General features: G+C 44.1%; 1 protein-coding gene across 1 annotated transcript in view; it reads left to right on the top strand.

Moving 5' to 3' along the window:
• The first annotated feature begins 542 nt into the window (after positions 1-542).
• LOC142592766 (thiopurine S-methyltransferase-like) overlaps positions 543-25,685 on the top strand; it is a 38,641-nt gene continuing 13,498 nt past the window's right edge. Inside the window, exons 1-7 of the mRNA XM_075704429.1 lie at positions 543-740; positions 947-1,045; positions 4,259-4,351; positions 5,840-5,969; positions 15,908-15,960; positions 18,931-19,005; positions 22,130-22,215. Of these exons, the coding sequence (XP_075560544.1) occupies positions 718-740; positions 947-1,045; positions 4,259-4,351; positions 5,840-5,969; positions 15,908-15,960; positions 18,931-19,005; positions 22,130-22,215 (559 nt within the window). The 5' untranslated portion in view covers positions 543-717. The remainder of the gene's footprint in view (positions 741-946; positions 1,046-4,258; positions 4,352-5,839; positions 5,970-15,907; positions 15,961-18,930; positions 19,006-22,129; positions 22,216-25,685) is intronic.

The raw sequence follows: 25,685 nt of genomic DNA, 5'->3' as shown, positions 1-25,685 counted from the left end.
TGTAAGAGTCTGTTTGTAATTGTCTGAAGTGTACGGGCGATGCATTTTTTTTTTCGCTGCGGCTTCTACGACGCGCCGCCACTGCTATGGCCCCGTCGGCGCATACAACAATTGTGACCTTATCTGGTCGCCCGCGCTCGCTCGCGCTGATGGGAGTTTTACCTCCTAAATGTCTTACTCCGTGGTTGGACGGAATGCACGCAAACACGGATGCACCAACGGTGATTACGTCACCACTTATACCACAGCACGCTAAAACATCGAATAAGAAAACCTGAAACCACGGAGCTACAAGGAAATGCAGTTACGAATCATATGCGAACGTAGAACCACCCGCGCTCTTCAATGGGACATTGAACTGCTAAAGGCTGTTTAGACTGTTTCACATGCTGCGACTGCAACGACGAAAATCGGTGCTGTCGCACGCGTCGCTATGCGATTTTGACGTATATATAGCAGCAACAGGTCCGAAAACGAAATAGGTCTCTTCGATTTGGTCATTATCATCATCATCAAAGCGCGCACATATGCTTGCAGAATCTCAAAAAAAAAAAAAAAAAACGAGAACATGGCGGCCTCCTGATATGTATTTGGGCTGCAGTATCAGTTATCACGTTTGTTTTGCGTGGTTTTTATAACATGAGGTAACGGCAAAGGAGGTTGTTCTACTTACGCTTAAAGGCTTGTCCTAGTCGTCCCTCAGAGCCCGATTGCACTATGGGCCACCGTTGGAGTTCGAGGTGAGCTTCATTTCGATAATGATTGCGATGCTACGAAGGAGCTTCTGACAGCTTGCGCAGAGAGTTGCGAAGCAGCGATTGTTCGCGACACTCTTTACCTTGTTCCTAAATAGTGTTTAGCTGTAAGTGCAGCCGAGCGCTCTGTACGCAAAAGAGCTTCCACGCTTGTAATCGCACTACACTAAACGGCACCATCATTTGTTCAGTCGCAAGAAACCTGTGATCTACGCCAGGGACCAGAAAGAGTTCTGGTCGATCCGTTGGAAAACCGGAGACACTCCGTGGCAGACGCAAGGCATACATCGGTGAGTAGGCAAGCAGGCTATGAGGCTGTGTTACAGACTGGTCAAATTTGTTTCTATTTTTCCTCTTCAAGTGAGACTGTCAGAAAACGGTGCTTCAGGTCAGATTGTGCGCTCTATACCCGTCAGTGCCTTTTTCTTGCTGGCTGGTGGCTTTTTGTTTGCTTTTCTAACACTGTAAACAGCTGCTGGCCGCTCGCGTGCTGCCACTGTTATTTGTTATTGATGTGGCAAGTACTGCCAGTATGCTTCACCGCGACACGCATCTGTGCGGTGAAGCTTACTGAAGCACACCAGTCATTATTTATTTACCTATTTATTTAAGTACCTCAGATACCCCTATTCTTGGGGTTTTACATGAGGAATAGATAAAGGGGAAAATAAGATGTACTCTCGGATAGTCACTTTCAGTGTGCGCTGATTGGCTGGTTGAGCAAAACTAAATGAGCTGATTGGCTGGCTGAGCGAAACCGCTGAAATCATACAGTGCACCGTGTACTTACGTCACACGAAAGCGACACTATTGTCAAAAGCGATCGTCGGAGAATATATCCCCTGATGTTCACTAGTATAGACAGGTGGAGGATGAATGGCCTTTTACGGACTTATGCGAAGCGATAGTCAGTGGGCGAAAGTGATGACGGAGTGGTTAGTTGACGATTGTTGTCATTTGTGGAATATGGAAAGTCTCGAGATTTTGTGGTGGCATCTAAGACAATCAAGGTTGACCCGAGCGTTTAGTGCTGTGGTGGTTGTAGGATAAGAGTAATCGGAATAAATGAACCTCGTGGTGCTTGAAAGGTTAATCTGGTGGGGGTTCGAAATTGTGCAGGCGTACTCGAGCTTTGGCTCTGCTAGCATTTGGTAGGCAAGTATTTTTACAGAGAATGGGGTGTGATGCAAGTGCATGTGATGCTTATTTCGAGATAAGCAGGCGCGGAGATATTAAGGAAGAAAAGTGGGAGCCATATAAATGCTATACAATGGTGTGGAATGCACGAACCAATGGTGGAAGAAAACTAGTGCAGTTTTCTTTGTGTTAAGGGCCATCAACCACGTGGGGCACCATCTTTCTATGTGATGCAGATCACTTAATAATTTATGAGAGTCGTGATTGTTATATTGATGCTGTGGTATTTAAATAATGCAGTCTCTGGTGAACAAACCAATGTTAGAGGATATGTTATTGGGCAGATTGTTTACACGCAAATTTGGAAAAATAAGCGACCGAGTATCATGTACTGGGTCATGTCTGAAGCAACTAGTGTGTTATGGGATGCTCGATTGTTAGCCTACACAAACTATTGTCGATTAGCAAGGCAGCCACGCACCCAATTTAGCTCAAGAAGGTTAACGTTCAAATGTGTAAGCTTTAGTAGAAGGCGTCATTAAGCAACTTTGTCAAAAGCTTTTTCAAAACCTAAAAATAGTGCATCTACGAGTACAGTGATATCAAGGCTGGATCTGATATTGTTAACAAACGAGACTAAGTTGGTTGGAACATGAGCGGTATTTAAGGAATCTATGTTGGGCGAGGGGAGAAAGATAGACAGATATTCAAATTTTATGATGTTTGAATAGATTAAGTGTTCCATTAGTTTTGAAGGAGCACTCATGTTTTTTAAGCTGTTTTCTCGTGATGACTGCGGGCCATTTTTGTGCACATGAATGATTTTGCTAACTTTTGAATCGTGGAGTATGATAGCGGTAAATGGTGGTTGAGAGGGAGTATTGCAAAATATGTGATAAAAGTACACTGGAAATTTGTTTGTGGCTTCTTAGTATTTTTGCATTTATGCTGTCAATTGTAGGCGACAATGTTAGTTTAAGGCACTCAATTATTTTTATTACGGCATTAGCTTCAAATGTGTTACCAGGCATCACTTGGTGATCAGAGTGGGGATAATTGAGAAGGTTGCCTATCGGCTCTTCAGTAAACACAGAAAAGAAAGTCGAAACTAGAGTTTCAGCACCATCTTCATGCTGTACGGGGATGTTGAGATCATCACATAGTGATATTGGTGGGCAAGATTTAGGGTTCACAACTTGTCAGAACTGTTTAGCATTGTTATAAACGAGAAGAAAGGGAGTTAACCAAAGGGCCCAATTTTTTATTAGTCATATCATCAGAAGCCAACAAACACTGACACCAAGGACAGCATAGGGGAAATTACTTGTGCTTAATAAATGAAATAAAGAAAGTATAAATTAATGGAAGTGAAAGTGGATGAAAAAACAACTTGCCGCAGGTGGGGAACGATCCTACAACCTTCGCATATCGCGTGCGATGCTCTACCAATTGAGCTACCGCGGCACCGTTTCCCCATCCACTTTCTTGGGTATTTATGTATCCTAGTAGAACCCTGGGAGTGTTTGCCAGTGCCATCACTCCCAGACCTTGGTGACGGATGTAGAACATGCTTTCTGCCGCAGGTGTCACGAGAATGTGATCTTTTTTGGGTGAAGGCAACCAGTCAATAAACCCACACATTCTACCTGAAGGCAGCAATGTTGCCGGATTCGAGACCCTCGTTATGTAATAAATGGGAAGAAAGGGAGTTAACCGAGGGGCCCTTTTTTTTCTTAGTCATATCATAAGAAGCCAACAAACACTGACATCAAAGTTGTGGGATCGTTCCACACCTGCGGCAAGTTGTTCTTTATCCACTTTCATTTCCATTAATTTATCGTTTCTTTATTTCATTTATTAAACACAAGTGATTTCTCTTATGTTGTCCTTGGTGTTAGTGTTTGTTGGCTTCTTAGCATTATTATGTAGCAAAGCGGGTAGGGTGGATGAAAAGAAGGAATGCTTAGTTTTGGCGGCAAGGGATTTAGGTTTCTTTTCAATGTTGCTGTACCTACTCCTTGCGGAAGGGGCAGGGTATTCCGGAATGCGTATAAGGCTCTTGCCAAAAGCTTTCTTGTTTCTCTGTAGCGGGAGAGCCTTTTCGCTCATATGAACTACCATGTAACACTGAGTGCAACATGGACGAGTGCAAAATGTAGATGTCTCTTGTGGCGCATTGCGGCATGAGTTGCAGGGGAGGTGCAATGGTGTGCCGTGGTGAAGGTGACTTGAGTTGTGTACTGTGATGGAAGGATCAAGCACGTTGCAGTGTCCCTTAGTCGTGCACAGGAGCCTTTTCCACATAGTAATGTCTTGCTCTTTCGCTGATGCACTTTTCTGACCACCCCACTCTGCAATACTTGCAGGCTTCTGGACCAACACCAAGAGCTGGTCCTGGCTGGAAAGCAAAATGCCCGCGTGTTCATTCCACTGTGTGGAAAGGCCCCTGAACTGTTATGGTGAGCTTCTTTTTTAGTGTACTCTGTTCCTTGACTGCCTAAGTATGAATAGCTTGGATGCTCCGTTTGCACAGTGTGTAATTTTTTTTCCCCCCTTCTTTTTCACACCACAGTGGTGGCACTGCTTAATGGTTGCATTGTCTTGATTGGTTGACCATTGTCATCGTCATGAGCCTATGTTGTGTCCACTGCACGACAAAGGCCTATCCAAGTGATCTTTAATTACCTCTGCCTTGTGCTAGCTGACCCATCTTAGACCTGCAAGTTTCCCAATTTCATCACCCCACTCAATTTCCTGCCGTCCTCGACCACACTTTCCTTCTTTTGCTACCCATTTTATGACTAATTGACCGCCGTTTTTCTGCCCTGTGCATGGCCTACCCAACTCCGTTTCTTCTTAATGTCAACTGGAGTATTGCCTATCCCCGTTTGCTCACTAAACCATACCACTGCCTTCCTCTCTCTTAACATTACACCTATTATTTGTCGTCCCATTGCTAGTTACGCAGTTGACCGTAGTGCTGGTTAACAGAGCAGACAAGAGGGGTTCATTGCATGCGAACAAGGCACATGCTGGTGTGAATATCATCCACGATTATCCCCCTTGAAGTGCGGTTCCGGGGAACCTCAGGGGTCTTCAAGAGAGTTTCAAAGGATTCAGCAGAAACTGTAATATTTTAACTCTAATGCAGTGACTGAAGATCATTTCAGTAGGGATGACTAAGTAGCCAACCACTAGAAAGGCCAATATTTTTGCAGCTAGCAAGCTTAAAAAAGTAGCCACGTTGGCACAAAATATCATTTCATTGTCTGGGAGTATTCTTATAGCACTGGAATACTCTCTGTGTTTTTTAGTAGTACAGAGAAAAGACGGGGAATGCGGGAGATGGCAATTCAAGACGATGAGCAAAACGTGAACAAGGTGAATGCAGGAGCCAACGTTTCGACAAGTGGACTTGTCGAAACGTTGGCTCCTGCATTCACCTTGTTCACGTTTTGCTCATCGTCTTAGTAGTACAGAGAGGTTCTTAAACTCGCATTGGGCTGTTATCAATAATTGAATTAGAGAGAATAAAAGAGTGACTCAAATTTGGCGACATTTATTTTCATATCCCCCCCTCCCCCCTCAAGAACATTTCTGGGAAGAGAACCTTTATAGATAAAGGTTAATGGTGCCTGGTGACTGCATTACTATTGTGCCTACCTATAATGAATTCAAGCATCACCTCATATGACCACACTGAACGGTTAGAGTTTATAGAGCACTGAAGTACAGTCAGGCTGATCTGCACAACACCTTTTAAGTGGTCGGTGTGCACCATTATTGGACTGCTAAAATTCTGAGCCAGCTGGCTCGAAAAATGGCCACTTTGGCACAATATAGCCAAACTTGGTAACCCTGCTTTTGACCCCATGTAGCTTAATACCCATTTAAGTAATTGAGTCCGGATTCACTGTTGCGCCCATCTCGTGGCTCTCTTCCTGTAGGTTCTATGGTCGTGCTCACAATGTTATCGGCGTGGAGTACATAGAGAGGTCAGCCAGCGAATTCTTCACGGACAATGGCCTTCCCTGCGAGGAAACGACCTGCCATGTGCTGAAGTGTAAAGTCTTCCGTGTAAGTAAGCCTTGTCCTGCTACTGATCAACAGTAGTCAAAAAAGGTGCATCATGGAACATTTTACGAATACGAATACGATTTATTTCATGTTTGTTTGAAACATGGGGAGATGGAAGAAAAAGCTGCTGAACAGCAGCTTGACAAGCTCCCACCCCCCTTGTTTACATAGGCAACAGCAGCTTATACAATATACATATGCAGATCAGCATACACGCACACACACACACGTTTTGATGCATATTTTATACATCACCAAAAAAGGTGAAAGACAATTTCCATAAAATATATACAAGTACGAAACTTAGTTTAAGTATGCATGATTGAAAATACTTCGAAGATTTGAAAGAACAGCAGTTATAATATCAAACAGAAGAATTAACAGGTACACAGAGCATACAGATCAAACCTGAGAAGAACTTTCCATAAAAGGTAGTGCATAGGTAGTACATTTGTAGCATTTGAGCAAGAAAAAAAAAAGAAAAAAGAAGGAATTACTTTTTCTCAACGCTATTTCTAAACAACTAAAGGAATAAATCTCTGAATTCTGCTTTCGAAATGCTCATCATATCAATTTCATTGCGAAAAAAATAATTTAATACACTTCGTACTGTGTATCGTAACATTTGTTCACCGTAATTAGTGTGGTTACGATGGACTTCCCAGTGCTCAGGATGTCTAGTTTTATAATAACGGGTATTCGTTTGCAAGTTTGCCAGATTAGTTATGAGATTAATGCCTTGTTTCTTTTCATCTCTTAACTCTTTACAAAGGTGATAGTTATACAAGTTCTCTATGTTAATTAGTCTAAACTTTCTAAGCAAGCTGTCTGCTGAGTAGTCTGGTGATTTTGACTTGTCTATGTCAAAGTCTTGACGTAAACAAGACCACTTATCGAAACAGTGGCTCCGGTGATGCCACTTGTTTAAGCACCATTGATCCACTTTAAGTCTCCCTGTGGTTCTCTTGTCTTGCTTGTACTGCTACGAAGCTTCAGAGAGGGGCAGCTCGGAAAGGAGGGCAGATGTGATCTGAGTGAATGAATGGTAGGATGACAGATGAGGATGAAGAAAAAAAACACCAGAAGTGCTCCCTCACAGCTAAAGCTCTCTCGCGCGTTGTGCTGTCTTGTTTATTTGTACACGTCTGTCGTGCTAGCCAAAATTTATTGTAGGTCCATACCAACTCATCCAAATGGTCAGCTTGACCGAAATGTAACCTTTGACTTGTGGAAAGAACTTGGCACCTTGAAGGATGAGAAAGCAGGGCTAGCAAAGTAGTGGAAGCCAACTGTGGCTTTTTGTATATGATGTTGCTTTTAAGTGTTCCAAGCTAAAGTAACATGCCATAGCCTGGTAAGGGAAGGATTTGTCATTGGCAGTAAATTTTTTTGAAGCTGTGAAGGACGTGGGGTCTCATACGGGCTCTTGGGACAAAAGAATGACAACACAGTAGTGCAGACAACCACAAAGGCATTTATTGCACCCGTCATGCACCAATGCCAGCTAGCTGAATTACTGCCAATAGAATGTGCTGATGGGTGCTGATGAATCGAGGAGGTCTGACTCACCACGACAGGATATCGAGAAAATATGTTCACTCTCATGCTGGAAACTAACGCCTAACCCTTCTCCTTCTCGTGTACAGCAAACACGCAAACGGTGGCGTGTTTGCATGATCATGTTCGCCCATCCCCGGTGTCCCGCTCCAAAGCCTTTGTCAGGATGGTCCTGCGAAGTGTGCCAGCGAGTTCCTAAAATGTCCGCGCACATAGCCGACTCCAAGCCAAAAAGGAAGAGGCTACTCCGTCTTGTGTCCAAGTAGCCTCACCGTTAAGTTGTGTTAGGAGCTCAACAACTGCACGTACTATTCCGCAACAACACTGACCGGCGACAGCGCTTAGCTATGCAGACAAGCCGGATTACAGGAGATGTGAGAGCCATGCAGGGAAAACATAAAGGGCTGCATGAGATTCGAGGGTCCCCACATCCTCCCCACCTTAAATTGCTACATATTCTGTCAAAAACATGCTACATGGTCTAACATCAATGGGAGTTTTTGCAAGCAAGAGATACCTAGTACATGCAGTGGTGGCTGCGCTGAGGAACTGTCTACGCACTTTTGCCAATAACCAGCATGCCGAATATATCTCTGGGATGCACTGCTGGTGTCTGTTGGTCACAGCAGCTACTCTGCAGACAGATTGCATCCTGCTGGCAAGAGCCGCATTAGCTGTTGGTGACTGCTGGTGGCTCTTGTACCATCCACCGAGGCTTGCGAGCTGGACACGGGTGGCTGCTGGTGTCACTGCACCGAACCAGCCACAGGCATCTCCATTGCCTGGGGTGGCTTGATTGTGGTGCTGGGCGGCAGTGCAAATAATGTGTAGGTGACAGCAGACCAGCGGCGACTCCACTAATGCTGCATGCACTCAGCGCACTCAACAAACCTAGAATAGTGCAAGGGAGAGGAATTTACCATGTGCATTGCCCGTGTGGGGTACCGATGTTTAATTTGGCCAGAAAAATATTGTGTGGCTACTCAGATGCTAAATTCATGTGAACCAAGCTTGCTTTCTTGATTCGAATGAGTAATTCCAATTCATGCAAAGCTAACTGGAATGAGGGAAGCACATTGCGGCACCTCAAAGCCACGGTTAACCAGTTTGTGTCCCTGCCTACGCAACAGACAGCTGTGAACAGCCTTAGGCCTAACGAGTCGCTACTCTGACAACAACCGGCACCCAAGAACAGCGCCCAAAGTGGATGAAAAGCAGGCAACCGCAAGGAAACAGAAGCTCCGTGACGTGGTTTTACCGCGTTCGGTGCATTCGGCATCCGAGTGGACGGTGCCCACTGTCCCGGATGGTGTCGGAGCTCCCAGTGCCAAGCAGCAATGTCAGACAACCCCTAATGGGCCATTAGGGCCCCTAAAGGCTACATGTGCACACATATAACCTTTGGCCATATGTGCCATTGGCCAGCTTCCAGAGCCATGGCTCCCAGAGTCAAAGAGATAGAAGAAGCTATTTACATAACAAACTCGGACTACCTATGAGGCTTCCATATTCACTGCCTTCAGGCTTGCCAATGCTCCACTGGCACTAGGCCTTGCTCTTTCAGGATGCAGATCATGTGGCTTTCATACCAACGAATATCTTCCAAGAATTTCGGAAAAAGCTTAGCTCTTCATTAAGTTCAAACATGCCGCAGCAATCATCCCTCACAAGAAAGCATGACGCTGATGCTAGTGATCAAAATCCACATTATGTGTATGCTTCAGTTCAAACAAAGATTATCTTGAACCGAGCAAAGCTGTCAAAACTGCGATTCGGTGCACCAAGAGCCTCATGTTGGGCGCCAGATGTGGAGTCTGAAACGTGCTGGGATGACAAAGGAACGACAGCGCAGTAGTGTAGACAATCACAAGAGCATTTATTGCTCCTTTCATACACCAACGTAAGCTAGCCGAATTGCAAACAATAGAACGTGCCTATGGGTGCTGATGAATTGAGGAAGTCAGGCTTACCATGACAGTGTATAGAGAGTCAATATGTTCGCCCCAACGCTGGACGCCAATGCCTAATGGTTTACATGTACAGCCACGCAAATGGTGGCATGTTTGAAAGGTAGTGTTCATCCATCCCACTCTCCGGCTCCGAAACCTTTCTCAAGACGGTTCCGCAAAGTGTGCAGGTGCGAGCGTGGTACGACTGCACACAGCCGACCCCAAGCCAAAGAGGAAGAGGCTCCTCCTCTTTGTGTCTGAGTAACCCCGCCATTATATGGTGTTAGCAGAGCAACACTCGTGCTATCTCACATACTATTCTGCAACTACACCAACCGGCGGCGGTGCTTAGCTATGTAAGTGAGGCATATTATAGGAGATGCGAGAGCCCTGTGTGGAAAACAACATACGGGGGCACAAGAGAGTCGAGCATCCCCACGAGGAGCATGCCTTTCTAGCCTGAGGACAGTTATACTTCAATATAACAAAGTCAGTAAATTGGCACTTTGCTTCGTTCTATTGAAATTTTACTACATCAAGTTCTACATCGTATTAAAGAAAGCACAGTCACCAGCCAATTTTTCTTATGCGGAAGGGGCCATAATAAAATTTCCAGGTAATCAGACAGTAAAAAAAAAAAATTTTGAATGATAAAAAAAAGAATGTTCTTTAAATTAGAGTTGACTACCAAAATAACAACTTGATGCTATGTTGATGAAGATTTATATTTGCAGAAGCTTTCGCATCTGCTGCTGTGCCGCAATGGTTTATTGCCAACAACACCTCCAATGTTGTCTAGAGTTGGACAACACCGAGTGCTGTGTTCATCGTGCGCGCATCATGTCCGAAAAAAACCTAGCCAGATTCAGTATGACTTTATGAATTGGTTCTGTGGAGGAGGTGAGATTGCCATGGTTTAAGTCTGAGTGAGACGTGGCATGATGTTCGAAATTTTGGTTGTCGTTATGTATTCATTCCACAGAATGCCATCTGTAGTGACAACTGTCCTGTTAAAATTGCTGTCATTTCTCACGAAATCTGATGGCAAGAAAGTGCTTAAATGAGTTTCGTACAGTAACATGCGTCAGACTTCATATATGGGATGAATACGTAATGTAATTGCTTCTGAGTGAAGTTGAAAACGATTGAAAGCAGTGTGTACCGTTATGCACGAGTGATAACGCACTATGGGCCCAGTACAAGAAGCTATGACCCATAAACTGAATGATGAAAAGATAAATTATTGGCCTCGCATTAGGAGATGGGAAGACAGCAGCAGAGATTGGTGCCATTTTGTAGTTACATTGTTCGTTGATAATGCAACAATTGGCTTATTCCCCGTGCTTTTGTCGATCACAGTGCCTAAATCTTGAAACATGGCCTATGTGGACCTTTACAAGTGGTATGATTGAGGAGCTCTTCCGTCCACCTCACTTTGGCTGACAGAAGAGCTCCTCAATCATACCAGTTGCAAAGCTGGTATTAGTAGCGGTATTCTCAGTCGTTCATTTTTGGTGTTCAGTCACTTTTACGAGATCTCGAGTGACCAATAGTGGATGTTCCAGCATCTACGGGCAATAGTGTTCCCGGCCCTGTGCCAAGACAGCATGCTTGGTGCTGTGCCAGGAGCTATGGTGTTGGCCTGCTAAGCACGAGGTCGCGGGATCAAGTCCCAGCCGCCGCGGCTGCATTTCGATGAGGGTGAAATGCGAGAATGTCTGTGTCCCGTGCATTGGGGGCATGTTAAAGATCTCCTGGTGGGGAAAATTAATCCCGAGTCCCCCACTACGGCGTGCCTCATAATGAAATTTGTAGTTTTGGCATGTAAAACCCCAAAATTCAATTTAACTCAATCTCACAAAATGATTTTGTGTTTTAATATGAACAAGACTACTACTCCCACTTTCTTTCGGAAGGTGTACTACACTGCGCTTACGTGTAAATCCCATTCACTTTCACTGACAATTTAACCTACTGGCTGCTTCCTACAAGAAGCCATCGTAGCCGTGTTAGTCTCTGTGGTAAGCTTTTACCCTACTATCTGTTACAAAACTTGCCAGATTGAACACAAAGCCTGATTTATCAAAATTATTTCATTTATCAAGGTGACGTTTGTATACCTCTTATCAATTTTGCGATTTTATGCACACTGTAGCATGATTGCATACGCTCGACATACCTAGAGTTTCATTTTAGGGACCTCCTAACTGGGTGAAGTGTGCGTATAATGCTACAGTAGCACCTTACTGTAATGAAATGGAGTACAGTTAAACATCAATATAGCAAAGTTGAATATAATGAAATTCACGATATATCAGAGCATTTAAGTTTTTATAACTTCTTGTCTCTAGAACACCATGTATATAATGAAGTGTGTTTATGCACAATTTAAATGCAATGAAATTTCGATGCCGCCGCGAAGGAATAATGAGACAGTAAATGGAAACCTCTGTGGATGCAGATGGTCAAATTGTTGAATTACACGCGGCGGCTTGTGAGCGCACCTCTCAAATCGTGCGCCACGCTTCTGAGAGCGACTGCTGAAGTAGAGCGGCGCCGTGTTCTGTACAAAGTCCTAGTGCGATAAGATCCTATCACGCCCGCGCGTTGTATGCTTTCGGTGCGAGTGAAAGTGAGCTGCGGGGAGCCGAGAAGGATGGTGGCTGGACGAGCGCCATCTTCCCGCGTGAGCAAGGGGGGGAGGGGTGCGAGCTTGCAGTAATGAGATCGAGTGCACACAAGGGAGGCAGGGGGGGGGGGAGGGAGGGTGCAGGTTGATGTATGTCTCCTTTCCTAGCACAGCCACGGCAGCTCATGGCTGCCAGTGTAGCTGAGCGCATACCCAGCCTGCGCGCCCTGTTTTAAAGGTAATCTGCTGCACGTGCGAAGACTGGGCAAGCTGAGATGGTGTGCCATCCTACGCTGTCTTTCTGCGCGTTTGGTGCTGGAGCTTGGTAATCTCCAATTTGGGAGACACATTGAAGCGAGAGGCAGGCGGTGCATTTGCTCCCCACTGTTCGCGCTTTCCATGATAGCTTTGTCCCCCTGTGGGTGACACTATCAGACGCGGGGGTAGAGTGGACGCGAAAGCGTGGCTGGGCTGTTACCCTTCGCGCCACCGATTTGAAGATGTCACCAATACGCCATGAAACTGTTGTCTTTCGTCGCTGACTGTCAGATTTCACAAAATACTTTGTTTCTTCTCATCCAATCTTGCTTTTTCGATTGCCCAACAATTCTGAAAATGTTGCAGCCCCTGCCGTTTAAGACGTATCCACTAGCGACCGCACTTGTTTGCAAAAAATTTTGAATTTCAATATAACGAAGCATATTGCCAATTTTACAGACTTCGTTAATCTTGGTTTAACAGTATAACAAAATATATTGCGAAGTAAGTGAAATTCTCATTGAAATCAACATAGAGGTTCACATTCTGGTACATGCAATGATGGACATAACGAAGTAATCTTGGCTTCCCCTTCAGCTTTGTTATGAGAAAGTTTCACTGTATAAAGCAATGTGTGGTTGATGGTCTGTAGGATCGAATCTCATGTCTTCCAGCACTTCAGCCCAATGCTATTAGACTACGTATGCACGCATACTTCTCTCGTGCCAAGGTCACCTTTTGAAACATCGGACATGTGCACCCCGTGCCAGTTTCTCGCATCCTTCCCTTGTGACAGCTAGCGCTTTGATATGCTGTGTTAGATTGTACTGTCTTCGCGAATGGCCACATTTTTTTACCGCACGGATGCCATATGAAGTCTGTAAAGTCTGCCTATAATGCTATCATGTAAGGGGCGGGACGAGGCACATTAAATGACTTTCTTATTTTCTTAAACAATATTAATGAAATTTGCACAGCTAATGCGTTTTTACCAGCTGATTTCAGTAATGGATGGATGGATGGAAGCAAAACTTTAATGAAGGTCCTGAGGTACGCGACTCAGCGCGCTGCGGGCCGCTCCGGGGCTCTTGATAGCGGAGAGCCACTTGTCCTCATTAATTTGTTCTGTAGAATTTTGTAGGATATCCAAAAATTGATGTTCTTTGTTTACGGCCTAATGAGGTAATTAACAGCAACTTGCACAGTAACGTACAGCACACTGAATCTATGCTGATTGTTCATAGTGTGTCGTAAGCTTTAAGTCGTTGTTTTAGGCCATTCCTGAGGAAAGTTATATGTTGTCAAACTTAGTCATAAAAAATGCCCACTTTGTTAACAAGAAAGTATCGGGTTGGGAATTTGTTGCAACTAAGGTTGACAACCTATAACTTCCCTTTAAGATGGCCTAAAACACTAATTTACAGCTTACAACACACTATGAACATTCAGCATTGATTCCATGTGCTATACATCGCCATACAAGTTGCTGTTAACTAATTAGACCTTAAACAAAGGGGATCCTGTTTTGGATATCATAAAAATATTTATCATAGAAAAAAATTATTAAATTTTTGAGATCAGCTGGAGAAAATACATTCACTGTGCAAATTTTATTCAAATTGTGTAAAACATAAAAAAGCTTTTTTTGAACTGCCTCATCTCACCTTAGAGTGCAGCAGTTTCAAACATGCCTCTACATGAAGCAGGCAGTGTGCATGTATTTTAGGAAGTGTCCTACCATTTCTGTTTAACCCTTTGAGGGTCAGTGACATGAATATACGGCACCGCGAACAAGTCTAAACTGGTCGATGCCGTATATTTACGGCGCCGTCTGTACATGTAAAACGCGTGCCAATTTTCCAACTTTTTCTTTTCTTGCATGTGTTGCCATTATGTGGGAATACAGGGAATTTTTTTTCTCGCGCCTCCCTTTCTCGGTTTTCATTGCACAGTTTGTTGTAGAGCTAGTTTGCTCTGACGCGTCTATATACTACTGCTTGTGCATTGGTGCGCACGGGCGGTTGGCAGTTTGGGTTTTGTTCCACGGGCGGTTTTGGCTTCTTATGCTTGCAATACTGATGGCTATTACTTTACTAATCTCTCAAAAGGCGACCGCCTGTTTCTCGCTGATTTAGGGCTGACAGGGATGCGCATAGGAAGGATGCCGCCGTGCATGCGTTTCCTCTTCTTTCCTTTTTTTTTTTTTTTGGAGACTCTCGAGAACTAATTGCCTCTGGTTGGCGATAAGGTGAAGATTAGCGGAAGTTTGTCACACATTTTGCTTTTTTGATGGGCACACAACCACACAGTTTTCTTCAGTGCGCTCACCTACGCAGTTCGATTACGCTATGGACATAAATATTAGTGTAAGAGCAGGAACATTTGACACTTGCGAAATATTCTCGTGTGCGCATTTTCTAAGCCTTATGTGTATAACAGTGCATAGAATTTTTAATTCTTATAAGTCTATTTCCTTTCTTTATTGTTGTCATTCATGAATAAACAGTACATATATACCAATGCAAAATATATTTTTCTCACTTTACGGTCACCCTAGAAAAATTACGGTAAATTTTTTTTTTTCGAAATTGGTCCCTCAGAAGAATTGGAATCTGCAATAAATAAATCGACCCTGGGCGGTTGCATGTGGCAAAAAAAAACATATTTACCCTCAAAGGGTTAACTTGGTTCTTGTGGTTTCAGTGTACGGTGGTGTCAGACGCAGACAATATGTTCGTTCCATGTCATTAGTGAGTACACTTAATCCAGTCTCATGGCCTGTTGTTTCCGCTTCTTTGGCAAAAGCGCTAGAGGCACACATCATTTCCAGACGTCATACTCGTCATGCTGCGTGACGTGTTTCTTGAAATGTAGCCAGTTTCACCATTGCAGGATACTTGTATTTCAATTCACATTGGCCCTAACATATGTTGTAAACTCTAATTGGGGTGCTGTACAGTTTTCAGTCAGGTGCACACTTTTGCAGTCTTTGGCAAAGTACATTAGTCTGAGGGTAACTAAACATTTATACTCGGTACCAGCATAGGAATTAAGCATAAGCTCTGCCTACAAAGCAGCACTGCACATTCCATGTGTGCCTATGGGTTCTTCAAAAATTTTCAAAAGAAGCTGATATTGAAAAAAAGTTGGCCTGTGCTGTGATGTCACTGAAATGAGGGAATCTGATTGGCCGGTGCGTTTATACAAGTTCTTCTTGGTTTGGACAGTGGCGTACCTGCCATGGCAATTATTTGGTAGTCACTGACCTTAGGCTTCTCAAGGCCCATGCACTATAAAGATTGGTGAACCCTGGCGAAGGGAACTCCGTCATACAGCTTTTTGTGCTTACCAGCCACAAGCAATTTGGCTTGGAAACTTTTGTTGCAGCTATCGCATTTATTCTCGGTTTTTAGTAGCCAATTTTAGAATTTTACCCTGGCATAATGGGACTGCAAGTTTCGAGCAGTGATATCACTATGATTTCCATTTACACCTTTCTCTTTCAGGGAAATAAGTTTCTGTGTCTCCCTTTCTGATCATTTCAGACTCTTGACCACCGTTTGCAGATATTTGTCTGCAGCATATTCGAATTCAACAGGTGAGTTCTTCCCCCGTGAGCTGAGGCGCGAGGATTTTCTGATTTTATTGCTATAGAGATTGAATGGACACTCGAGGTTCATTGGCGCCGTCGTGCCTTCACAGTGTCGAAGTCACATGCACAGCTGACGCACAGGGGTTTAAAAGGTTTTCGGAGATGCAAGCGACACACAGTGCATCTGGTTGGAAAAGTCATGAAGCCAAGTAGACGCACCCTCACGCTCCCCTCAGTCAGCTCGGCAGCTTAGCCAAGGCAGTATTCTGCCTACCACTGCTGGCACGAGCATTACACACACGCATGCTAGCTTTCCCGCGGAATATCTGCGTGCACGCACTGGTCTGGGTGGAACAGACAGTACCATGTCATGCTAAAACTAGCCGTACTCCTTTCACTGGGCGCTGACAAACAGTGATGGTTTTATTATGTTTATTCCAATACTTTCAGTGCCCGTAGGTGCTACAGAAGGGAATGGCAACAAAAGATCAAAAGTACACTGTTACGTGATGAAGTAGCTGCAGCATACAACAGTCATTGACGACTGCTTTAAATACGGTAATGTTAATGACGTTGACGGTGGAGTTAGGGAAGTGGCTCCAATTAGTCACCGTCTTCAGGATAAATGAATAAACAAACTAGTTCTACAAAGAAAGAGCGCCTACTAGGACATTAGATGGCTCACAATAGTTGTTCCAGTCCTTCATTATCAAAGATTTTATAAAATAACAATAAATAGAACATTTTCCTGCATAAGAGGTGGTCAGGAAGGTGTAAAGATGCTTTCTATGGACAGCACGCTTGAAAGCCTTGGGTAATTAGATATGGTTATGCACAGATTCATTTTGAATAATAAAATACTTGTCATTTAGATCCCACACCACGTGCACATGTTCGGGCTTGGAGCGTACAAATCTTTTATGCAGTGTTAGCTGTAGTGGTGATGGTGCTCTTGCGAAGTTGTGATGCAAGCAACTTAACATTCTGTTAGCATTATTGACCGCGTAATTAATGCGAGTTTGCCGGGAAACATTAGAAGTTATGTGTGTTTCTAGATATTTATACCAAGTTACTTCATATAGCTCATAACCACTAGTGTTATAAAGAGGAAGACTAGGAGACGGTGCTTTGCAAGATATTCTCATCGATTTACATTCTTTAGGATTAAAAAGCAATTGCCTAACACTGCAACAGTCAGTGACCGTGTTAAGGTCAGACTGAAGTACAGAAGATTCTGAGTCAGAGGACATTACATGGTTAATTACAAAATTATCATAATATAATCTAATAGGTGACTGAACAATGTTAAGCAAGTTGTTAACACAAATTAGAAAGAGAAGGGGCCCAAGAATAAAACCCCCAAGGGAACTGAACAAGGAGAGGAATTTCAGTCATTAGTGGTTACGTATTTTGTTCTCTCATCGAGAAAATTTTAAATCCAGCTATAATGGTTGATGCTTAATTTACTTAGTTTAAATGAAGTAGTTGGTGAACAGCAAGGTCAAATGCTTTGTGAAAATAGAGAAACGTGTAGTCAGTGAGGTCTCCATTGTCATAAGTAGAGGAAAGATCAATTGTAAAACAAACTGGCATTTCACAAGAGAATGGTTTTCTTAAGCCATGCCGACCTGGCCTGAAAAATGAGTTGGCTTTCACAAAGTTAACTAGATGTGAGTAGATGATGCGTTCTAATAGCTTGCTGGTTAGTAATATAGGTTAGTTGTTGCTCGCTCCTTTGGAACATGTGGCAGCCCTCCCGGTTCGGCTGCTCTCCGCTGCTGCTGACAAGCGGCTACGCAAATTCGGGCTAGTGCTACCTTGGCAGCAGCTAAGGCATTCCTGTACATGAAGACAACTTTGCATTTTTTTCCTTTAAAACCAGGCAAGTAATTGTGCCAAGTGTTACATTGAATGATCAGGACATAAAAATGTGACCCTTCTGACATATTTTAGCAAGAACAAAGTAGCAGTAAGAGCAACATCATATTTCTATGATCTTAAGAGAAAGACGCACAACTCTGTACTGTGGCCTTTGAGGGTCGAGAAATAGATTGTTAACAACTACAGAATTCTTAGTCATTTTGTCATCTACATTAAGCTTAGAAGGCTTTGTTAACTAAGTGTCCAGAAAGCTTTTCTTGCATAACTGGGATGTTATCTTGTTATAGTATGCTCCTGGTTTCTACACATTAGTGCACAACTACAAAAACTAATGCTCTTTCAATATAGCCATAATAAATTTTAATGCTTCTCATATCTTTGGACTCATCAGTCAAATACTACTCTCTGCACGGTTTTAGGCCTCCTTCATCTTTTCTTTGTTCTTACTGACTGTGCGTGAACCTGCGCCACTGTACTTATGCGATGCGATAATTGTAATGCACTGTGCATCATTGCACTCTATTTTGTTATGGGCATTGCCTGTAAGATCATTCTGTTATGTCGCCTGACCTTGGAGCACATTGGTGGAGTTGTTTTGTTTCCCGCAATCAGACATCACTATCTCCTTGGCAGTTCTTGAATTGGTTAATTTTCTGTCTGGCTGGAGGCACTGCTTAGTTGCGAGATGTAAGGAAATCCTGCCAATAGTGGTGTTTATCAGTGCATTGCTGTAAGCATGATTGGTAGCAGGGATTTCTCGAAGTCCAAGGAAGGGGCAAGTGGGCCTTGTGAGCCAAGTTTTGCGCTCTCAGCTGCATGCAGAAGAATCATGTCTGGCCCCGATACTGAAGAGAGCAATGTCTATCAGCTGATGAGGTTATCATATTGAAAAGAAGAAATGCTCCAGGGTCCCCTGTATACTTGGCTTCTGTCATTGCTGTTACCTACTATTAGACATGCGTGCACACTTCCTGTTTCTAATTTGAAGAGTTAAAAAAATTGTGCTCATGTTATTTTGCCAGGGTTCAAGCTGTATACCAACTGCCTGTTCCTGGCAATACTAGGGCCTTAATAGTGCACCGTGTTTTACTGCAGGGACTGCGCTGGAACAATGGACATTGTTTGGGACAGGGGTGCCCTCGTAGCTGTCAACGATGACGAGCGTCCGAGGTAAGTCTGAGGCAACAGAGATTCCTTTTGCACAATTATTGGGTTAATCTCCACTACATAATATGACTTTTCTTTTTTTTGGACTGTATTTGCCCTCTTTTTTTTTTGGCAGTTTAGAATAGGTGCATTGTCTTCCCATGGTTATCACACCATTGCATTCTGATAATTTGTAACTTATACTCTGAGTAATATGTGCACTTTGTGTCTGCACAATTATGTCATGCAGTTGTGTCCTCTGAAAGGTTTAAATTGACATTGAAATCTGTTATCGCTGATGTGACTGAAATCTAGTCATGCCAGGTGACAGCTGTCCAGTGGTTCCCTGGCCTCAACCATATGTCTGTAACAAGAAATAATCATTGCTGTGTCATTGTTGCGATGAATTCGCTACCAGCTCTTAATGCCATACGGGTCAACGAACCTGTCCAGCTGTGGCTCATCTGCATTGGGAAATGATAATAATTGTGCCTTCGTGACTGTGATTAAACAAAAAATAAAAGTTGAATGAAAGCACTGTCACTAGTGTCAAAACTAGGAACGTCTCTGAAGATAGACACTGCATCCATTTGTGCCGTAACATTAAAGCATAAGCTTTAAAAGCAGCAGTGTCTCATGGGAAACATGACAGTCGGAGTAGTGGATACAGCTCTCACTGACAAGTTGTTTCTTAGAGTGCAGCTCTCAGGCGGCCGTTCCTACATTGAGCGTTGGCATCCCTCGGCGTAACCGAGCGAACGAGCACAGCGAAAAACGAGAGTGTACGTGGAGTGTGGTGAGGGATAAAGATGGTGATAGCGAGGAGGAAAGTGGAGGAGGAAGGCGCAGCGGAACTGTGAGGCAGAAAGCGGAGGAGGAGGGTATGGCGAAAGCGTGAGAAGAAAAGTGCAGTGCCACGGCAAGGCCGGCTCTGCGGTGATGGCCGCTACGAGATGGCACCAGAGTAGCATGCCATCGTCTGCTCACTGATCGTGCTGTCCATGAGGCATGCAGCGAGCGCGTCCACGGACACCATATATGGAAGCAACGCATTGCGTGAGTGGAGGTCTGTCTGCGGCGGCTGCTGTGAATTGTGCCCGTACGCTGCCTCTTGCAATCTCCTGATTAGTGAGGAAGTCATGCCACACTTCCCTCTGTTTGCAACGTGCCACGTGAGACAGATTGTCCGCGCCAGCCAGTACATTGTGAAATGAAAAGGTAATCAGTGAAATTTTTTGTCCAGTTTCGTTTGCCTTTAGCTTATAATTTCGACAGTTCAATTAAAAGCAACAAATAATTTCTCATATGCTTTCCTTAGCTTCGTTATTTGTTGGCTACATATGGTCGTGACTTACAAAAACCAGTTCCCTCAATCAAATGGGTGTTATGGGTGTTACTATAAGTTGTACTGCGTAGAAACATTGACCTAAGAATTCTTCATCTGCAGCATGTTGTGATAGTCATCCAGGCTTGCGATGGTCAGTGCAGACCCATCTCAATAATTAAATAATTAGCTTATTTTCATAATTTAACTTGCCTGAAGGCTTTACAGAGAAAGACAAGGACATGTATGGGTATTAGTGGCTGTATTGAATTATACTTGGAGATGGCGGTGATGGAGGCAGGGAGTTGTCACTGCTCTGAGCCTTTTGATGCAAGTGAGTTGAAATAAATATTAGTGTGACAAAGAAACTCGCCAACCTTTTAGGAGTTATTAATACAAGGTCAAGCAGGGATCAAACAAGCTTGAGCTGACCTGATGAAAGTATGTGTACTGTCAAAGGACTCGATAAATTATTTTTTCTACAGGAAACTGGTAACGTTTAAGCGATTCCAACAACACAAGCAGCAAGTGGATTGTCGTGCTTTAGATTGCAATGGTCTCTACCCAAGTGTTGGCCCATCTGTGCATCACTGAATCGTTTTGTTGGCTATACTGCTTATATGGATATCAGGAGCACGAGTGCAGCACCTTGCAGACGGAACTCGTCAAAACCATATTTATGCAGTTGCACAAAGATTGCTGAGCACCATTAGCCATATTTGTGCGAGTGTATGAATACAATATTCCAGTCATTGGCAATCAAAGTGTAAAGGCAGTGTGAAGTAGAAACATTTGGATTTGGCAACTACTCAGTGAACAAAAAACAATAAGCATAAGGTTAAGAGACAGGAAGACATCAGTATGGTTTAAAGAGCAAACTTCGGTTAGCTGGTTTTCTAGGTGACATAAAGGGAAAAAATTGAGTTATGCGGGCCCTGTAATATGTGGTGCGGATGACCGGTGTTGCATTAAAGTTACAGAATGGGATGCGCAGTCAAGGACGGCAGACAACTAGGCGGTCTGATAAAACTAGGCAATTCTAGGGCATAGGATAGTGTCAGCTGGCACAAGACAGGGATAATTAGGGAATGCAGGAAGAGCTGTACATCATGAGTGGACGATGACAATGAATTCAGGTTTTATAGACAGTAGTTCGTGCGCCTGACATGCTTGCTTTGGCTGCCATGCGCCACTGTCGTAGTTTTGTAACCAGTCGAGTGAACTCTATCTTACTTACACTCTGCAATGAACTGGAAGCTAGGGCACACGTCAGCCAATCGGCAGTCAGAGCTGACTGCGTGTTTCAGAGAAGGTAAACTGGCTTGTCCATTCTGCACCACCGATACCCCGGAGAAGCTTTTATTCAGTTGACATTGTGCAACGGGTGATCAACATTGGACAGCAGAGGAGTGTTATTCCTGGTTTCCTATTCTGAATGGCTGACATGCACCATAGCTATCGTTTTACTTCACGGGATCGTTAAACGGAGTGTATGTGGAGTTAAATGGAGTTAAAAAGGATTAATTTCAGTCTCACCGTGAGGTTATTCACTGGCTTTATGGGTTTTGAGGTTTGGTTTGCTGCAGCGAGTGCTTCAGTGATCCTATTTCATTCTACATAAGCTAAGGGTAGCAAGATGCCACACATTATCGGGCATCGCAGGTATTTCATCCCTGTTGGAGGTTTGTTAATGGAGAACATTTGCATGTGCAGTATGCATGTTTGTTTTAAAGTTTTTGCTGTGAAGTTTGTACTAGAAAATGAGGCCACAACTTAGAAGAGAAGGGTTGCACTGTGCACTTATCTTTTTGTTGACTTTTGCAGGTATGCAAATGTCATCAAGTCTCTTCTGTCACCTGGCTTTTCCTACGGACTTTGCACAGTCGTGTATGATGACCCATCATTCAAAGGTCAGTTCTTTGGTCCTGTCAGAGTCTCTTAATGCTTTTATGGTCATGAAACTTCTCCGTAACGCCATGGGAGAGCTTCATATGTTGACCGCGCCTTCCGCGAGGTGGCGCTAGGGGTCCTATGGGGGCAACAACGAAGGCGCGCGAGCGTGTGGCATGTGTGCAGCCGGGCTAACCTGAGGTGCCGAAGACTTGCTGTGGGACGGGCTCAAGGAGTGTCCGAAAAATCAGACGAGAGGTGGCAAGGTGTCCGAACTCTCGGCAGTTGTTATAAATTATGGTCTATAGGGAGAATTGTGGTGCCGCGAAGCAGACCGAAAAATTGAGCATGTCCAAATTTTTGGAGTCCGAAAAATTAGTCGGCGACTGTATTTACTTGAACGAGTTGCATCACGACACATCTGCGTGCGACAAGCTGAGTATCAGGTTCACTTCTAGTATTTTAATAACGAATCATATATAGCTCATTTACAATGAAAGGAGAAGCGACAAGGAGGTAGGCTGGAAAAAAAATGAAAAAATTAAATTATGGGGTTTTACGTGCCAAAACCACTTTCTGATTATGAGGCACGCCATAGTAGAGGACTCCAGAAATTTCGACCACCTGGGGTTCTTTAACGTGCACCTAAATCTAAGCACTCGGGTGTTTTCACATTTCACCCCCATCGAAATGCGGCTGCTGTGGCCGGGATTCGATCCCGCGACCTCATGCTCAGCAGCATAACACCATAGCCACTGAACAACCACGGCGGGTGTAGGCTGGAAGCAGACTACAGTAAAACCTCGTTAATACACACCCGCCTAATAAGTAATTCTGGTTTAAGTACAGTCGCGATGAATCCCCCCCTCTCCTGTTGCCATTGGACCTAATGTATTGGCTGACTGCTTAAGCCGCAGTCGCTTAACGCATGCCAAACAATTAGTGCATAGTATTTACTTCATTTTTCAGTGTTTGAGCATGCAATCGGCGAAATGTTGTGCCCACAGACCATAGGTAGCGAAATTGCAGCACAGGGGCCTTTCAAGCACTGCAGTCGCCGCCGATAGTAACGTCAAAACATGGTAGCCATGATGTGTTTCCTGCTCCCATAGCTTCTGGCGCTTCCATGTCGTCATCATTGATGACGCCATGGACGCTGGCCCTTCCGTATCCAACGTGACTGTTGCACCATCATGAGAGCATTTGCAGAGAAGTGGTACCTGAAGAAACTGGCTCGCAGCCTTACTGTTTTTGAGGATGCCGTTGTCGCTGCAAGGCCGCCATGGCAGCAATTGAAAATCGCAGATGTTTTGCTTCCTGCTCGCAAATAAATCTAGTCTGAGTGTGTGTTTCAGTGAGAATTAACATGCTTTTTTGGCTGATTAGTCTATAGCCACTCATTTGCCATTGTCAGGTAATTAATATGTCGCTTAGTGCATACCTGTCCATGTTCCTCGCCAGCTAAGTATAGTGAAACCTCGTTGAACCGTAGTTGGCCGGAGCTCGGGAAAAAGCACGCACTAAACGGTAGCACTGCTTAACCAAAATAGCATGAGATCGCCGACTTACCTGTCAAAAACGAAAACTCGGAGAGAGTGTGATGAAAGGGGAAAAAACATGCAGTATTTATTTCCTTTGCGGGACAAACGTGTTATTTTTTTTTGATGCCACGGCTGCCTAGCAGCGACATCAGCGGCCTCAAACTTCCTAAAGCTGTGAGCCAGCTTTTCAGCCAGCCCTCTCTTCTTGGCAAACACTCGCATGGCAGATTCCTCGTTGACATAGCATATCCTCCGTGCACAGGCACGGTAGCGTTGCAGGAGTTGCGGGGCACCTTTTCATTGCGGGGTGCTGTTCTCATCGCGACAATTAGATTAATGAGGCTGACGTAACCTGCAGCTTCTGCCTGTGTCGGGCCTGAATCGCCTGTGCTGTCACTTTCCGTGTCGTCCTTATCACTGTCGCTAGGCGACACTCTGTCAACAACAGAGGCAACGATGGCGAAAACTGAAACCTTGTAGCCCACATCTCTTCACGGTCGCAGCAGCACTGCTGAGCAATTTATTTGCATTCCAAATGCCGCACACCATAGTCAACAAACAGTAGACCCATGTCGCGTGCCAACGCCGACTTTTTGTGTCATGTTCAATAGCTTGAACGATGTCTAATTTTTCTTCCATGTTAAGCAACCTGTGTCTTCCTTATCTTCTTCTTTATCTGAGTTTCGGCATGACGCAAGTTCTCGCTTGCATGGCGCCACAACGCTCTCTGGCATGGCGCCGAAATGATGTTGATGTGGCTTCACGCGCAAATGCACAGGGCACTTCGAGGCCGTTGTGCTGATCTCTGAAACTTTTTGTTCTGCCGGGCCGCCCGACGGAGACGACGCACCGCCGTGTTTGAGTGATGAGAAGGGGAAATACTGTGTGTTAATTGATACGTATGCAATAAGCTGGTATGGTTTATGCGGATACAAAACACATTATGTTCAATGGCTGCTGAGTCGGGGATGTGACTTTACTACTTTTAAAAAGGAAACTACTGTTTAAGCTGGTATGGTTTAATGAAATTTTAATGTATTAACAAGGTTTTACTGTAGTTGGCGAGAAGTTGTGATGTGCCATTTAATCTGTTTCGACCGTGTTTCTTTTCTGTAATTCTTGCTCACGTCTTTCTTCATTCATTATGGGTATTTGCAAGTACATTCTTATGTGCTAATTTTCAGTGTTCTCGTACTTGTGTTTATTTTTTCTTCCTTTGGAGATAGTCTTGCTTGAACTTTGCCTGCAATTTGCGTACATGTGTACAAACTTTTTTGTTTTCTGCTGCTTATTCGTAAATTTTCCATATATAGAGGCACTGATATTCATTCCTGCATACCATATCTACAGTAGAACCTGGTGTGATGAGCAAGCCAGAGGTGTTGCAAGCGTCGCCCCTCGACGGTGCGCGAGATTAGACTGAAGGCAAACCGTATGCATTGGTCAGCATCCAAAGAAAATATTACATAAACTTTGCTGAACGTTCATCACAATGCGTGGTACGTATACCGTGGTGCTCGGAAGTAAGGTTAATGTGTATGCGCACATTGCTCACAAGAGCAGTGGAAGCCAGAACACCCTGGTCCTGGCAGAGCCGAGTGAGCGGAGCGTGACGTGTCCACTTGACTTTGTCACTTTTGGACACAAACGCACTTTGCGTCTCTGGAGGCCTTCTAATCCTCCACGCATGTACTGCGCATGCATCATCAACGGCAGCACAGGGCACCGACGCCAACGGCAAATACACCTCGAGTGTTCTAACAATTGTTATATTGCAGTAAAAACGAAGAAATGTCCTTTTCTCCTGACTGCACACGTGTGTGTCAGTCGTAGTGATTGCAAGAACAAAGTGAGCCACTGTGTCATGACGCGATGTCATAACCTGCTGATTGCTAAATGAAAATTGGTTCGTAGAAGTGAGTATTGTAGTAAATTATTTAGGGCACTCT

This window comes from Dermacentor variabilis, chromosome 9 (genome assembly GCF_050947875.1).
Source record: "Dermacentor variabilis isolate Ectoservices chromosome 9, ASM5094787v1, whole genome shotgun sequence".
Classification (NCBI taxonomy): domain Eukaryota; kingdom Metazoa; phylum Arthropoda; class Arachnida; order Ixodida; family Ixodidae; genus Dermacentor; species Dermacentor variabilis.
This window is presented reverse-complemented; position numbering and strand designations above follow the sequence as displayed.